Source organism: Chiloscyllium plagiosum, unplaced genomic scaffold (genome assembly GCF_037043375.1).
Source record: "Chiloscyllium plagiosum isolate Xiang-an unplaced genomic scaffold, Cpla_swu_hap1 HiC_scaffold_15, whole genome shotgun sequence".
NCBI lineage: Eukaryota > Metazoa > Chordata > Chondrichthyes > Orectolobiformes > Hemiscylliidae > Chiloscyllium > Chiloscyllium plagiosum.
The window spans coordinates 20366434-20384428 of NW_028270153.1; the positions used below are offsets into that span (position 1 = coordinate 20366434).

Consider the following 17995-nt stretch of genomic DNA (forward strand, 5'->3'; position numbering starts at 1 on the left):
AAGTATGACTTATGTAATTGTTTGTGCAACATTCAAAGAATTCTGACTATCCCCATTTTGTCATCTTCTTGTCATTTTCCCAGTGTGACAACATCTTCCAGATATTTGTACAGATTTGGATAACAGCTGCAAACAAACCTGCTAGATTTGTTCTCCTACCTTCCTTGCCATTTGATGAGACTGAGATGTTACTAATCTGAGCGCTGTTGAAATCTGAATTGTTGGGACACTCAATGCTTCCAGTCAGATTGTGTGGGATCACCAAATCTAACATTTCCATGCACCTGACAGAAAAAAGTAACAATCAGTACAAGGTCATCATTCATCAGCAAATGCATCTATTTCAATGAAAATTAATTTTCCATGAAAATTCCAAATAGATTGTTTCACCAATACCAACAGCAAGTCTTCATGAGAACTCTAGGAATGCCTTAAAATGTCTTGGACAAATCAAAATACACAAGTAATTTTGCTATCTATCCATATATTTAAAAAATCTAAAACTTTCAAAACACAGCAATATAACTGAACGCTACTAAAGTTAAGCAGTCAATTTTGGCGAATTTGTGATATAGTAATTCATTTTAATTAATGCTGAAACTTTCATGTCTTTGCACACTAAAGTTTCCGAAATTCCTGAATCCCCTACCTAGAATCTGTAATAAAACGTTCACAGCATGTTTCTACAAATATCAACGTAGCAAGTCTTAACTTGGCACAGAAGTTTTTTGCTAGGTACTGGAGTGGAAATCTCGAGTGTTGGAAATCTGAGTTATGAGGACTGACTGGAGAGGTGTATTGAATTCTGGGCTTAGTAATCTTCAATCATCGTGTGACCAGCCATAGACATTAGTGCTGCAGCTCCCTTAGGAGCATTAGAGATTATTAACTCCACATTTAAACAAATACACATTGTTTCAGTTTCATTTTTGTTGCAAGTTTACTGCCAACAAATAGAAAAAGAAATACTCTTAACTCATAAATAGTCATTGATCTGTTCTGAAGGGATATTCACAAGACATCTCGAATGGCTGTTTGTTTATAGTAATTTTGTGGTAACTTTTCATTGGAAAAATCTGTATCACTGCTCTCATTAAAAAGAATGCCATCAAAAATGTAATTATTCTCAACAATCAAACCTCTTTCATGACTGCTGAAAGTTGAATAACATTCTACTCCACCACAGAATGCTCTATTTTCAGTCACCAAACCATCTCGCGTCCAGGAGGACAATAGAGAATGCTTAAAAGATTTGTTTCCAAGTAGATGTGATCCAAGCACTGGAATAACTAATTATTGTGATGGAGAACTTTTTAAATCATTTACATTTACGACAAGGAATTCTGCCATGAACCTGCAGAATAGTTAATGGAACAGTGAGCCATGTTATGAAACAGAGAATGTAATGATGTAATCAAAATAATGGCCCCATCTCCTCAGTGAATCCCCACCAGTAGACATTTTTCTCAATTCAAAAATACAATCAACTCAGTAAAGTGATTTGTACCCTGCTAATTGCAATAGAGCTCCATCATACATGGATGTGGAGGAAAAGAGAGCCTCCAAGTCAGAGGAAGTCATGGTCACACTGTGCAGAGCTCTGGTCAGACTGCGCCTTGGTCCAGTTCTAATGAACAAGCAATGTACAAGTGCTGCAGACAGAGTGAAGAAGGATCGCAAATCTGATCACCAATATCAGTGGTCTGCATTATGAGGAATGACTGGAAAACCACTGGACTATTCACCCAGGAAAAGAAGCATTTTCACAACAAGTTATAAAGGAAAAAAGTTAACCTTAATACTATATGAGGGGGACAAACCATCAAATTAATAAATGGAAGTTTTAGGACCAAATGTTCTACAATTCCATGCTTTGAATAGAAGATCAAAATACTGCAGCTTCTGGGAATTTAAAGTATTCAAAAAAGCTGCAGAAATTCAGCTACCCAGGGAGCATATTCACAGAGAGAAGCAGAGTTAATGTTCCAAGTTTATGACTGTTCATCAGATGAAAATCCATCTTTGGGGTGTCATGCTGGTTCAATAGTTAGCACCAGGAACCCAGGTTCAATGCTATCCTTGGGTCACTGTCTGTGTGGAGTTTGCACATTCTCCTCCTTGTGGGGTTCCTCCCATAGTCCAAAGATGTGCAGTTTAGGTGGATTGGCCACAGGAAATGAAGGATTTTGGGATGGGATTGGGTGTGCTGCTCTTTGGAGAGGTGATCTGAACTTGATGGGCTGTAATACTAATGTTGCTCTTCTTCACAGATGCTGCCTGACCTGTCTCAGGAAAGTCTGAGATAGGAGGGGGTGAGGTGGGAGGCATCAGTTAGAAAGGCAGGGCAAGTGTTAGCAGCAGTGCAATAGGAGGGTAGCAGAGCATTTAGGTTTCCCTTGGCCTATAATTACATAAGGGAAATTAGGTGGAATTTCCATTTTGGGCAAAATTGTGAATCTTGACACAAATTGCAGCCAAACTTGTGCTAATGTTCAGGAGTGTTGTCTTTCGTCAAGTAACTGACAAAAACCGTTGCTCTAAAAGCTAGTGTGCTTCCAATTAAACCTGTTGGACTATAACCTGGGTGTTGTGTGATTTTAACTTTGTACACCCCAGTCCAACACTGGCATCTCCAAATCCTGACAAAAACCATTTGCTTGTTACCAAATATAAATTCTTTCATGAACAAGTGCAAACGGTTTTGTGATTTGGTTTTTAATTGCTTTGAAAATATTCCTTAATGGGTTTGAGTTGTGCAGTTTGATTCTTACAGCTGAAAACTAATTAATCACAAATCATGCATTTTTGATCGCAGCACCTAATCCATTAATTGAGATTACACTGACATTAAACATAAGGCATGGCTTTAAATACTAGTCATATTCCTGGGCAGTCATTTTCTTGGCAAAATGAAAAATGCATACTTTAAAACGTGCCTATTAATGTCTTTAGCCTCAAAACGAATCAACTTAATTTTTGGAGCTTCCTGGAATCAAACAAAATTAATGAAAAACTCCAATAGCTGAACTTGAGCAATGGCATTGGCAGTTTCTTTGTCACATAATGCTTTTTTAACTAACACAAGAGATCTCAGAAAATTAGATTTGTGCTCAACATATTTTACACAAACTTACTGGTCACTTTTTGCAATGGTTTCATCAAATTGAGCAGTAAATACCCAGCACAACAAAGCAGGAAATCTAAGGCATGATCTTTTTAAACCTGGAGCCTCCAGTGGTGCATTGGTGGGTCACTGGAGAGCACCTGAAGAAACTGTAGCATGCACTGTGCAAGACATGGTCAATCCTAGACTGTTTGGCAAAGACGTCTGGGTTACAAGCGTTTAGACCAATGATATGCCTATACAAGAAAGTGACATCAGTTTCAGGCAGGCAGCTGAGACACTTACTGAGCAGCCCTAATCAATATGGTAGCTGTTGTAGATCGCAGCACAGATTGAGCACAGACATGCCACTTGTTGTACTATGTAAAAACAATGACTGCAGATGCTGGAAAACAGATTCTGGATTAGTGGTGCTGGAAGAGCACAGCAGTTCAGGCAGCATCCGAGGATACTTGTCTCTCCACTCTTCAGGCTCTCTGTCTGTATTCCTGATGAAGGGCTTTTGCCCGAAACGTCGATTTTACTGCTCCTCGGATGCTGCCTGAACTGCTATGCTCTTCCAGCACCACTAATCCAGAATTTGTTGTACTATACCCATTCTAAGCCCATAAAACAGTGACAATGCCCACTGAAATTCCAGGCTACTGTGCTTTCAATTTATTATTATAAAGAAATCTTGAAGTTTAAAATGTGGCTACCATTTACTCAATGAAAATACTCGTATCAGTTTGAGAAGGTTATGATCTTAAGACCTAGTCCAGGAATTGAGTACATGTTCAAGGCCAGCACCCCAGTGCAATACTGACAGGTCTAATATTGATAAACATGTCTGCCTTTTTGGCTGCAATGGAGTCCCTGTCTCCAACTCATTTAAAATCGGTCCCTAACCATTACACCAGAAACAGGGGAAATGGCGCTGTATTTCTGGGACCTTGCAGCTGCTGTTTCTATGAACGAACATATTTTAAGAAAAACTGGTTTCTGTAAAGTGTTTTAAAATGTTTTAAGAAATTTGAATGACATAAAAGCAAATTATTTTCTTTATATACCATTCATTGGATATCACTATGGCTGATTAGGAAGCATATCAAGACGGCAAACATGGGATTGACAAGATTGGTCAGCAGATTAACTCCAATAATGACTTTGGCTGCAACTTTCACAAGGCAGATGAAGTGGTGCCTGAAACCGAGAAGCAGGCCTCTACCCCAATCACATTGTCCGCATTGATTGGGATTCTGAAGAAAGTGTGAATGGGGTAATAATACCACGCAAACTTCAGCCAAAGATTTAGGCTGGCCAGGTGGTGTCAGCAGAATAGGTAGCTGGTCTGCACACTAGTGAGATTTTCCCCTTTCTTCATCAGTACACGAGCCATCCTCTAAGTCTCTGTAGGAATGGGTCGCAGATCACCATGTTCCAATAGTATGGATGGCCCTGTATGTGGTTCCACTAAGGCAAGCATAAAAGTCAAAATTTGACCTCATGATCTTTGTAAATTATTTTCCTCAATTTTAAATTGATAATGTTTGTTTTTCAGTAATGATGAACCAAAATTCAGAATGCCTTGAATCAGAAGGGTTGAAATAAATACTTAAATCGCACAAGACAGACCCTGTAAGTGCATGTATAAACTGAATTCGATGTATGGATACAAACCCCAATTAATTGAAGTGTTTATGAATGGTTTAAGCACTGAGGAGACGGAGGGATTGTAAGCATGCTGAGTCAAGTTTCTACAGCACATAAAGCTGGGCAAAATAAAAATAAATGACAGGAGTCTGATTAAATTCAGAAACTTTCACATTTTATCCAATGTCCTTTAAGCGAACTTAGGACAAAACTGATATTAAAAATTGGCTTCAGCCAGCTGAATCTCTCCAGGACCACACGTTTCTTGAGCAAGGGTGACCCATATAAACAACAGCCACCACAAAAGAGCAGACTACGCAGCAACAGTATCTTGCATTTGTAATGGCTTTTAATGTAGCAATACTGTCCCATGCGTCACAAGACTGTTATCAGACAAAGTGCCACATAAAGAATTAACAGGATAGTTGACCAAAAGCTTAATAGCAGAGGTAAATTTTAAGCAGTACTTGAAAGGGGGGGCGGAGAGAGGGAGTGAAGATGGAGAGAGGGAGAAATTCCAACAGAAGCCAAGTGCCTAGGCAACTGAAGATATGGTGGACCAAAAGAAATTGGGGATGCAAAAAAGACTGGAATTTCAGGAATGCAGAGTCCTTGTAGAATGGAAGCACTGAACAGGTTTTAGAGAATGGTGGGAATATGGAAGTATTTGACACAATGATGAACATTTTAAAATTGAGATATTGCTGGACCAAGAAATCAGTGAGCAGTGAAAAAAAAAACAAATAATCTTAATGAATTTTCCTTGTGTCTTTCCAAGCTCTATTCAGAATTGAGGTCTGTTAAACGTATTTGTGGATATAACAGGTTATTGTAAAGTAATATATATGAATTGTACCAGAGTCGATGGTTCTATTGTTCATCTGTTAAAACAAATGTCGAGGAAGGTCCGGACATCGTAGTTTGACTTTGTAAAGTGTCTGTCCAGTTAAGTCCTCAGAGGTTGAAATTCTACAGGATATCTTTCAATTGTCTGTTTATTCTCAGCAAACAACATCATGGAAATTCAACCCGCCCTTATATCTGTTTATGTTAAGAAAATGTCTTGCTTGGCCATTTTGGAGGACAGTTAAGAGTCAACCACATTGCTGTCACCCTTGAGTCACATTCATACCAGACCAGACCAGTACAGGGCAGCAAACTGCCTTCCCTTAATAAAACACCATATTTTCATGGTCACTCAAAATGATACATTAGAAATAGCACTCAAACAATATCATTACTGATTACAGTTTTCAAAAAAATTACATACTTATTTAATATTTTCCAATTGATATTTGAACTCATGCCTCCAGATCATTAAATCCAAGGTCTCTGGATTATTGGCCCAGTGACATAGCCACTACAGTAATATGCCCATAACATTTAGTTATAACATATATTCTGCAATCACTGCTGAGTGGCCATTACGTGTTTCATTCAAATGTCCTCTCACTTATAAGAATCTTTGGAAATAGTTTCTCAAATAGGATATATGAACTCTTCATGGACTCAGTATTGTGTTGATTCCATACAGTATCAGTGGTTTCTGTATTTAAAATGTAAATTAATCTTACCCATTGGTTGTGACCAAAAAACAAACTAGGGCAGAAAATGACTGAGGAGGAGGGTGGTCAACTGCAGGCTCAGAGAATGTTGGCCCCACCCCTCTAATTTGCTGCATTGATCGGAGGGAGGAGGAGATGGTTGAATTGGTGAAAAGTGGCATTTTCCACCTTCCACCTCTCCCTCCCTACCTTCCCCCCCCCCAGACAGCATGAAAACTCCATAGCAGCATTGCCTGGACTGCAGGTTGGTCTATAAGGGAGGCCTGACAGACCCCAGAGAGTGTGATCAGTCAGTGGACTTTGGGAAGGGATTACCTGGCACCTCAGGGAGGTAGGGTGAGTGGGATGAAGGGGGAAGGGGGTTTGATGCATAAGCAGATTGGAAGGAAGAAGGGAATTATCTTCTTGAGAAGAGAAATGTGACCCAATGGGCTAAGAACACCACCCTGAAGTTATGTTTCCCTTCCCATTAACTGTTTTACTGAAGATATGTTCACCTTTCTATCCTATTGTTTGGAACATTTAAGAAAAAGACTGCCCTTCATGTATGCCAAACCCACGTCAACCATTTTCTGGCATGAGCAGTATAACATTTGGATCGATTAAGCTCAAATGATCCTTCATTGCTTATTTGCATAGAATCAGTGAGCTGTTGATTTCCTGTTCGGAGGTGATTTTCTGTCAGTTGTGTATGGGAAAATGGTGCGCTAGCTAACTGCTCTTTACTGCATGCCCCACACCTCACTAAAAATGCACACAGTGGGACATTTGAAATCAAGCCCCTGCTCCATCTTTAGTGTTGTTTCCATTATTTGGCAACATCAGGAGAGACTGTAAGGCACCTGATGCGATTATCAGTGATGGTATATTGTGATTATGACAGAATAGGTCAACACAGTACATGCCACAGTTGAAAATTGTAGGTCTCATGAGATTTGGTCAGTTTAGGGAAACCATTGGTGATCTGTAAACACAACAGACATGCTGAGAGAATCCTGAATCGTAACAAAAACGTATGATTAAAAACTTGACTTGAGTTTGGTCAAATTATGGACAATTAAAGTGACACATTGAATCAGCTTTTAGAGACCAAAGGACTTGAAAATGGTCCTATTCAGAGAATAAAAGAGAAGTAGCTGCTGCATTCTGAGGAAATGAGACCTTTGGCTTGAATAGGATGTCCTGATGAAGTGAGTGCCTCACAAGATTTTTCTCAATCTGTCAATTGATTTGCTAACGCCTAGAGCAAATTATGGTTTTGAAAGTGATACAACTATCAGAGCCCAGCTGCTTTTGTACTGAGATTTGAAATAAGCTTAGAAGTTTAAGATTTAAAAAAAGACTGAAAGATATTTTTTTATGGGGCACTATGACCCAACATCATTGTGTTGTTGCATTATTATTCTCACATTCTGGGAATCTGTATCAGTCTTTGTCAGAAAATTATCTTTAAACACTGAAAACTCATTTTTTTGTACTACTCTGGTATTCACTGGTGGACATTAGAACATAGAGAAAAAATAGAAGATTGTATGACTCCCTTTGTGCCATTGCTCTAACCTATACAATTACTTTGTGGCATTGATTGGTTACAGAAAGTTACTCTCACCCACAGAAGCAAAGGATAAAAGTGACAACTGGTTTCAAATGTAACAATATGATCTTGCCGTGTGACTCAGACATTTGTGGGGTCTGATTTGCATTCTTGGAGCCCGAGGCAATGACATATGATGAAATAGTTGAACTCAGCTTTTGCAAGAGTGTTCCAGACTCGAGTCAGAGAGCAGAACACAAGAGATGACAGCTGTGTGTGACTTCAAAAGGTTCCCACTTCTGTGACCAGCATATGGATGTCTCTGAGACACACTTAGCAGAGCTCACCTTTCTATTCATTGTTCTGCTTACTTTACGCACAGCCAAGAGATTAATAGGAGCTATGAACTTATTCTTATTTTGGAAAACAGGTGGTACTTTCCAAATTAATTACACTGGCCACACAACTAATTTCATTCTGCATATGGGTATATGTTTTACAATAAAATAATCCTTTTCTTTTATAACTTCTTGCATTTTAGCCTTAACACTGTTATAAATGGATTTTAAAAAAAGGCATGAGCATCCTTTATGTACACCCAATAGATCTGCAAGAATTTTACTGCAAACAGTGATCTTTTAGAACCTCAGCAATATTTGTCCTGACAAGTTCCTCATAGTTTTGGCGCATGAATCCATTTGTTATAAATTTGTTTATGCGTAACTGATTTCGGGTGGCGTGTGCCAGTATGATTTATAGCGCTGATGTCATTGTATTTGTAAATTTATTATTAATAACATATTAATACACTTCTTCCCTGGTCCAGCTTTTGATAATGCTGTAGTCATGGTTTTCAGAAATTTGCTCTCTTAATCCCAGAGTTGCAAATTCACGGCAAATCTAATCTTGTTAAAAATCAGGAAACAATGCACCTTTACATTTAAAGATAAAGGATACAGCCAGGTCATTCCCAATCTGATTCTGTAAACAGCTGCAAAGAAATGTCGGGGGTCAACCATTCAATCATAACGTTCCCCTTTGATTTTCCTTCCTTTCTTCTTACCCAACAATCTCCTACTTGAAGAATGTTGTACCGGGAATTGAGGAGTATCCAGTTAAAACGTATATGTGTCCAACCTCTGAACTGTAACATACACCACCCAGAGAATGATTCTTTAATTTTCAAATTCTGCTGACTTAGAGTCATAGAGATGTACAGCATGGAAACAGACTCTTCGGTCCAACCTGTCCATGCCGACCAGATATCCCAACCGTCAGCACCCGGCCCATATCCCTCCAAACCCTTCGTATTCATATACCCATCCAAATGCCTCTTAAAATGTTGCAATTGTACCAGCCTCCACCACTTCTTCTGGCAGCTCATTCCAAACACGTACCACCCTCTGAGAAAACGTTGCCCCTTAGATCTCTTCTGTATCTTTCCCCTCTTACCCTAAACCTATGCCCTCTAGTTCTGGACTCCTCGATCCCAGGGAAAAGACTTTGTCTATTTATCCTATCCATGCCCCTCATAATTTTGTAAACCTCTATAAGGTCACGCCTCAGCCTCTGACCCTCCAGGGAAAACAGCCCCAACCTGTCCAACCTTTTCCCAAAGCTCAAATCCTCTAACCCTGGCAACATGCTTTTAAATCTTTTCTGAACCCTTTCAAGTTTCACAACATCTTTCCGATAGGTAGGAGATCAGAATTGCAAACAATATTCCAACAGTGGCCTAACCAATGTCCTGTACAGTGCAATTCTACTTGGAGGTGGTATTGATAAACAAGGATTCAGGAATCTTTACAGAAGCTGGTCAAGAGAGCTGCTGCAATCAAGACTTGGACTAATATTTGACCAAGGGAAGGGCTGGGAATTTAGAAGCAACTGCCCATTGATGTGAAATGCCCCTCAGCAACACCCATCAGGCTTCACTGTCTGTAGGATGTTGAAGCCAGTTCCCTCGAATGAAAAACTGAACAGTTAAAAACAGAGCCATAAAGACTCAAAGAGGCCAATTGGCCATTGAGTTCATGCCAGCTCTTTGTGGAGCAATCCAGTCAATCCCATTCCCCTCTCTAATACTATAGAAATGTCCAACCATTTCCCTCATGTGCCTATCCAATTTTCTGATGAAATTATTGCTTCTCTTTGTCTTTAATTGCTTTCATAGACAGTGATATCCAGATGATTAACACTTGCCATTCCAAAAAATATTTCTTCATATCCCTTATATTTGTATTGTAGCTCTTGCACCATTTGTGAATGGGAACATTGTTCCTTTGTCTACCTCTATCAAATCTTCCCAAATCTCCTTTGCTCCAAGGAGAATAATCATAATGTCTCCAACCTAACTTTGTGGCTAAACTCATCCATCTCTGGAAGATTTTTGGTAAATCTCCTCTGTACAGTGTCAAGGACCTTCATAACCTAGCTAAGCTATGGCAACCAAAACTGGATGCAATGTAGCCTACTCAGGGCTTCATAAAGGTTCAGCATAATTTCCCTACTTTAGTATTCATTGCTTTTACTAATACAGACCAAGGTTCCATATGCTTCCCTAATTAGTTTCTTAATGTGTCAGTCACCTTCAAAGTATATGACCTCGAAGTTCCTATTGTTCCTATATGCTCTTTAGAACTGTGCCATTAAATCCATATTGCCTCTTCTTTCCACCAAAATGCATCAACTCATACTTCTCTGCATTAAACTTCATCTGTTCCTTGTCTGACCAATCTGCTAGCCTTCATGAGACTCACTGTTGATTGATATTAGCCTCAATGTCACATTTCTAAGTAGGGCATCATTGAAAAAGTTTGAAGTTTTACTCTGCATTTATATGTGCCACAGAGCCCCGACCATGTGTGAACAACAGACTACCAACTCTCTCCCTCTGTTTTATTGTTATTGATGTCTCAGGGTTGATTAATCATAGACATGTAGTGACATAAACTATCTCTAATTCTTACCATTATGTGACTGGCTACGGTTGAGAAGGGGTGTGTTTAGGGATTCGTGATGCAGTGGTGCTTCTGTGGGCCAGAGGTTCAAGTTTGAGTCTCATCTGCAGTGATATGCCAGAATAGGTTGATTCAAAATTATTTAAATAATCTTGTGGTGCCCTTACCTCTGGGCTGGAATGTCTAGAACTCCCCAATGAGTCCAAATGGCCTTTTTCTATTTATGACTCTATTTTTGTGTGTTAAGGTGTGCTAGTGTTTATCACTGAGGGTGAAGAAGTGTGTGTTCAGATGTTTTATGATACTTTTGTAGTGTCCCTACTTCTGAGCCAGCTTTAATTCCTATCTGCTTCAGAATTGCATCATAACAGACCTGAAAAGGTTCATTCAAAATATCTATCTTCAAAGGCGATGAAGAGGAGGTAGGTCAAGAACTAGTTTAGTAATTTGTTTCCCCAAAATGAGTGGGGTGTACAGCTGAAGTGTAAAACCTCCCAAGGGGTGGCACAGTGGCTAGCATTGCTGCCTCACAGCAACAGGGACCTGGGTTTGAGTTCAGTCTCAGACAACGGTCTGTGTGGAGTTTGCCCATTCTCCCTGTGTCTCCGTGGGTTTCTTCCAAGTACTCCAGTTTCCTCCACAGTCCAAAAATGTGTAGATTAGGTGGATTGGCTGTGATAAATTGCCCATTGTGTGCAGGCTAAGTGGCAAATGCAGGGTCCCAGGGAAAGGGTGGGTCAGTGAGTCAGGGTGGGATGCTCTTTAAAAGGGTTGATGAGGCCTTGATGGGCTGAATGGTCTCCTTCCATACTGTAGGGATTTTATGATGATTTTAAATGGGCCACTGCTCTCATCATGACTGATGCTTTCTAATCAACCCCTTCAGAGGTGTTATTATACAGCTGGTTCAGAGGAAGGGACAATACCACTGCACCAAATGAATCCTAAGTCGCAACTTGATGAGTACAGTAATTTATGTTATTCAGCATCCCATTCTAGCCAATTGTTCGAATTGACCCCTAGATGCTCATTTTCCAAAACAAACTGCCATGGAATTGAGTAATGATAGTTTTGATTAAACCACACATTTGACCATGCCTGGATACACAAATATCTGAAAATGTGCAGTAATATTTGCCATGAAAAATTCCATTGATAATACTACAATTACAAATTCATCATTACACCATAAAATAAAAGAGTCCAAATCTGGTCCTACTTTACCAAAATAAAATCATGCTGATTTCAATTGGGCAATCTTATGACAGGAAGTAGTTCCCTATTTCCTTATGTTGCTGAAATATCACTTAAGACAGCCATTTGTTTAGTTGAATTGCAATCAAATGTTTTTTACTGTAAACAAATATCAAAGATATTTTTCATATGGCTCAAGGGATTTAAAAATTAGACATAATTCCTCGTGCCCAAAGTCTACAAATAATAAACAGCTAGTACCATTTCACCGATTCTTTGAATCAAACTATTCAGACAGACAATGACACACCTCGGGAAAAGGAGGGACTTGAACACAGGTCTCCTTGGCTCAGAGGGTCACTACCACTTTACTACAGGATCCCCCAAGACCGCATCACATAGTGACTGCTATTCACCTCCTTCACTCAGTACTTAATACAGAAAATAACTTTTTCCATGATAGCTGGGGAAATAAGTACCTTATCAACTGTCGATATCATAGAAGTGAACATTCATAAGGTGACATATTTAATTGAACAACTGAATCTTACATCTTGAAAGCAGGACATTGGCTCATCAAGTCTGTGTTGGAGCTTTTACTCCGTGAGCTCCATAGTCTATACTCTTTAAGCCATTCAATACTTTAACCTTTTTTGCAGCCTGTCCAAATCCAATTTACCAAAAAACAGTTGACAATTCAGAAGAGTTACTGGATTCAAAATGCTCACTCTGGTTTCTCTCTACAGATAGTGTCAGACCTGCTGAGTTTCTCCAGCAATTTTTGTTGTTTATTTCAGATCTCCAGCATTGACAATTCTATGCTTTACCTTACTAAAACATTTCTCCATTTATCATAGCATCTTTTTTATTAACCATGTTCTACTTCCCCTCAAACTGTGCCTCTCATTGTTCGTTCATTATTAATTTTTTTTGTCTTGCTTAATGTCCATTATGTTGAAGACTTTTCAATGGCTCAAATTGTCTAGAACTAGATCAGACAGGCCTCCTGCGATACTGGTACCCACAGCAGAATCTCCTCCAGGTTGTCAGTGAATGACAGGTGTTCTTTTTCATAAAAGGCAAATAAACCACTCCTCCCTGACCAAGTTGGTCTGGACAGAGATTGCAGAGGATATGAACAATGATGGGGTCCACCAAAGGTCCTGGGTCCAGTGTAGGAAAAGGGCCAACAACCTATTCGAAACAGCACACGTAAGTTGAACAGTTGCACATCATCGATGGGATGCTCGTGGAGTCATGAAGTAATATATCTTTGTTAGTGGGCTGCTGGGTCAGTCATGCAAATGCTGGTGTAGCCTTAGTACCACTTGAAAACTGAGTCCACATTATATGGCAACTTTACTTTTGTGAATACCTTTTGGGTGATGGGGTTGTGTACAGAAAGGGATTGTGGGTTAGCTATATATAAGGTTTCTGCTAAAGGCATCCTTTCGGTGTGTATGTCCCCTCCACATTCACTCTGTCACTGACCTCACGTCATTCAATAAGAGAGATGCCCTTCCATTGATTCAGCAGAACCCCTGAAGAGCAAAACCTTTAAAGCATGAGACCTTCAGCAGATGCCTATCATGGTCATCAAATACAACTGGGCAGTGCACTGAGCAGACTGCCTCTACCTCAACTGCTGATGGCCAGACTGCATCAAGGCATATTGAGCAAGACAGATAATGTAAGAATTCAAGGGACAACAAAGGTGACATGCAATTAAAATTAGTTCAATCTATCATATGTAAACATTTCAAATTACTTTGTTCATTTTATTATTGAATGCATCATGGTAATTTCTTGGGATTAGTTTAGTCAGAGCTAAATGTCTTAGCATGCCTCATGGTTGACAATTATTAATTGCTACAAGGAAGTTGGGGATATATCTTTTTATATAGAGAAACAACATTGTGCAGTGGCATTTATTCTTCATCGGATGTTCATGTGGTATCTAATTTTGTATTTGCCAATATGTGGGCATGGCTGATATTTTGGATTCAGCTAGTCCTTCCTTATACTCATATATATTCAGTAGCAAAAAGTTTGGCTGAGATTACTTTCAAAAGGGACAACTGAACAGTTGTAGGTGCACTCAAAGCCCAAGTGAGCATATGATGATGCAGGATTTGAATTCTCAGCTATGGTAAGCTAACTGTTGTACATCCAAGTGTGAAACAAGTGTCCTCAAAACCAATATTCACCAGTGAGTGTTCATGGCAATAGGCATTTGTCACTTGCCTTGCTAATCTACTTGACAGAAGATGCAAATTCAAGGGTAGCTACAGGAGGGATTCTGGTAGCACCGGTAGATATTCTGAACAAGCAATGAAGTTCTGGCGATGGGACCATGCTTGTGTATGAATAGGGTGCATATGAGCTTGGCCCTGGCATCTGTTATAATCAAGTGAAATCTTCTTAGACTCATTCAATTCACTCTCATGTGAGGAGGACTATTGCTCCTGTTGAAGTGTTCTCTGTCTTGCAATAGCTAGAGTGTGTATTGCATCTCCTCTGCCAGGTTTGAACCAATCATTATTAATATTCAAAGCTTCACTGCATTTCTTCCCTCTGTCACTCTTGAACTGTCCACTATGCCCTTTGACCTTGTGACAGTGAGTGTGCACATGCCAGCTCTCCTCCTTGACCTTACCCCCCCCAGAGCATATCTTGCAAGAGACATTTCTCCTCCTACACCCTTCCTAGATCATTCTTGATGTATTCTTGCAATCCCTTGACTCAGCATCTAGAACCTTCCACTCTCTGTACCTCCTGCTAGACTAGACCTGCGTACTTGGCAAACCTAACCCCACAACTATAGATCCTTTCCGTGATAGACAGCATCTTCACATCAACATTAAGGACCAAACAATGGATTGTAGAGAAACCGCACTTTTGGCCTGTCATTTTGTATTCCCTGACTGATTCTCCCTGACTTCAAGAAGACACTAGTCCCTTCTTGTTGTTTACGTCCACTCTCTTCCTTTCCAGCTCCTCTTCATGGCCCGAGCCTTCACGTCCCCTCCAGCCCCAGTTTGACTTTATCCCAGTATCTTCTGCTCCCCTCCTGTGCAACACAAATTGTAACAAAAACATTCACTTCAAAAAAAATTGACAGATTCAACTGGCACACCCCACTCTTATGCCATTGTGCAACCTCAGCTTTCACAAGATTTAATAGTGCAGATAGGTCATAATTTGAAGAGATTTCAATGCAACGAATATTCACAGAATGCAAGTGTTGAAAATAGGAAGCTGCTACCAGACAACATGAGGCCTGCTTTGCCACTGGAACATCACCAACTTAATCTTTATATCTGAAGACACAGTCGGGGAACCCAGATTAAACCTGTCACTTAATTACCTCAGCCTGCCATTCATGCATTGTTACAGCCCCATCAAATACCAAAAGTAGACAAGTCACCATGGTCCTACCAGATTATAGGACTGATCTCTCAGAGAGAGATGACTGGTGGTAGTTTAACCTGACGGTCACCAGACCTCAGGGAGTGGTTGAGAAGGAGAATCCTCTAGGGTAACATCAACTGGTTCGTTAGATCAGTTGGTTGGATGGCTGGTTTGTGATGCAGAGTAATGCCTACAGTTCTGGGTTCAGCTCCATGCATAGAAATATGTACATCTTACTCACTAAACAAAGGCAGCTGGTAATCCTGACCATATATTGTAATCTTATAATGCCAAGGAGGACTCAAATTCATGTGGCAAATACACCTTTGCTAACCTGATTAAGCAGAAATCCCATTCAGGAATAGAGTGATTGAGTAAATAGGGTCTGAATGGGTACAGGAAGAAAGCATTAGGCTGCTCAATAAACATGAACTGCACACAAGGTGCAAACTGCACCAGTGGCAGTGAGTAACTTACCTTGCAGGTTAACAAAAACTTTACAGAATCGTAACGTGTAACCCGACGAATAAATAGGAACTACAGGGCTGCTGCGATTAACAACGCTTACTTGTCTGAATAAACATAGTTTGTTTAATAGGGTAAACAGCCCATCACCAACATAATCATTCCACTAATCACCCTCTGTCCAACAAAGATTCACTACAAAACAGCAAAATGACCTATTATTTGGTACCCGTCACGACAAGAGAGCTTTTTTCTCCGAATTGACTTTATACTGGAAATGTAAGTTTTTTTTGCAATTCTTAACATTTTTTCAAATATTTAGCTCTGATTAAACCCCTACTCATTTCCATGAGTTTCACTCACCTGTTTTCTAATAGCATCAAAACGCAGTAATCAATTAAACTCAAATCTGATAAAAGCGAAACAAATTTCCCATTAATACAGGTCCATCTGTTGCACATTTCATTTTATGAAGCTAGGAGCCAAATGTGAAAGGTAGATTTCTACCAGCCAGATTGGAAGCAAATGCTTTCTTTGAGCGTTATTGTGCATAGGTTAGTATTACTTTGGTCTTTTCTTCTGCCTCCTGGATATCTGCTCCTCCCCCAATTGCAGAAAGCAGCAGAATGACTGAGGGTCATTCATTATCGCAAGCAACAGCTGGGAAATGGACCTCCCTGAAACTCTTCGACTCATCATGCAAAACAGCTTAGTCAAGGTAAGCAGGAGGATATTCCGGCAGACAAGGTAGCTCGTAGCAATATACTCACAGGAGAGAAGTCAAGCATTAAGTCCCCAGTGAGGTTCAGCATTTAGCAACGATTTCACCCTCCCCCATCGCCTCAGTTGCAATAAGAACTTCACAACCCTTTCTATCTCAGCATGCTCACAGTCTGTCCCATTGTGAATGCATGTTCATACTTTATTGATTAATGTGGATCAGATGTGACTTCTGCTGTGAAAGTTTACCTATAGACACTCCCCCCAGTCAGTGGCCTAATTCCAGGGCTGCTGGCTGAAGACGAACTGACCACCCACCTGCGGCTCAAATGAAACACGTCTTTATAAAATGTGAGTATCTGAGTGTTGACTGGAGGCTGATTCTACAAAACGGCATGACTATTACAGTCCGCTACCCTTCCCTTCACACACGCTTCGATTTCTAAAGGAAACTGATAGGAAGCAGTAAGCACCTTGTGTAAACTCCAGGCTTGGCAAGCCTTTCAATTCTGTACAGTACGAAGAAACACTCAGCTGAATTAAACAAAAGGTGTGCAAATCTAACGTGGTGGAGGAGGGACAATTTGAGATTCGCAGTGACAGTCTCTGGCAGCTGGATCATGGCCACCGATTGCAAATGGCATTGCATGTTTGCCCCCTCAGTTATAATCAGTACTTAAGTAAAGAATGAAAAGCTGACAGAAGTACAAAAAGCTAAGATTTAGAGTTCATCGGAAATAAAATACTCTGTAACAGTTTTAAAAGTACACTTTTATAGTTTTGGATTGATCTAAAGTTGTACAAATTGGATTGAAGCCTTTCTGTTTAATCCAGATTCTGAAAAATCACTGAAGAAGCTATTGAGAACGTACGGCAGTTATTCATTTATTTTCTCATTACAGAATGGCTCAGATAATGCGCCACCTAACCTGCCCGAGACAGTTGCACATTACTGAAGTATCTTGTACCCTGGGATAAAGCTCAACAAATTAAATTTGATTTTCTGCAAAGTTGTACAGAAATGTAGATTCTCCCCACCATCTTTTAAAAACTCATTGCAAGCATTTTGATAAAAAGGAATTCAAACACACACAGAAAATGTCATTGAATTAAATATGGGAAGTGTTTGGCCTCTTCAAGTCAGAGAAGTTATGTTACCGTACTTGCACATTTCAAATCTTTTTTTGGTATGGGGCCATAACTCAGTCACAGCAGGAATAGCTTTGGACTCAACCAATTTAATAATGATTATTCACGGAGCGCCTTGTGGAAATGTCATTGTTGTTCCTACTAATGAATTTCACCCTCCGATATCCTTTGCTGGCCCCACATTATGAACTTTTTTAGTCATCTGTCACATCAGCAAGAGTTCAACAATTGGATTTTAATC

At 39.8% G+C, this 17995-nt stretch overlaps 1 protein-coding gene across 8 annotated transcripts in view; it reads right to left on the minus strand.

The window, feature by feature from the left end:
* Positions 1-17995, minus strand: part of LOC122560227 (protein phosphatase EYA1-like) — a 270247-nt gene that overhangs the window by 185765 nt on the left and 66487 nt on the right. For 3 of the 8 annotated variants that reach the window (XM_087994796.1, XM_087994798.1, XM_087994797.1), the window contains one exon: positions 160-284. The exons of 2 other annotated variants lie outside the window; for them this stretch is intronic. In XM_087994796.1, coding sequence (XP_087850922.1) covers positions 160-280 — 121 coding nt within the window. In that variant the 5' untranslated portion in view covers positions 281-284. Of the gene's footprint in view, positions 1-138; positions 285-17995 lie in introns of all 8 variants that reach the window. 3 more of the 8 variants (XM_043710684.2, XM_043710688.2, XM_043710685.2) reach the window with 1 other exon arrangement.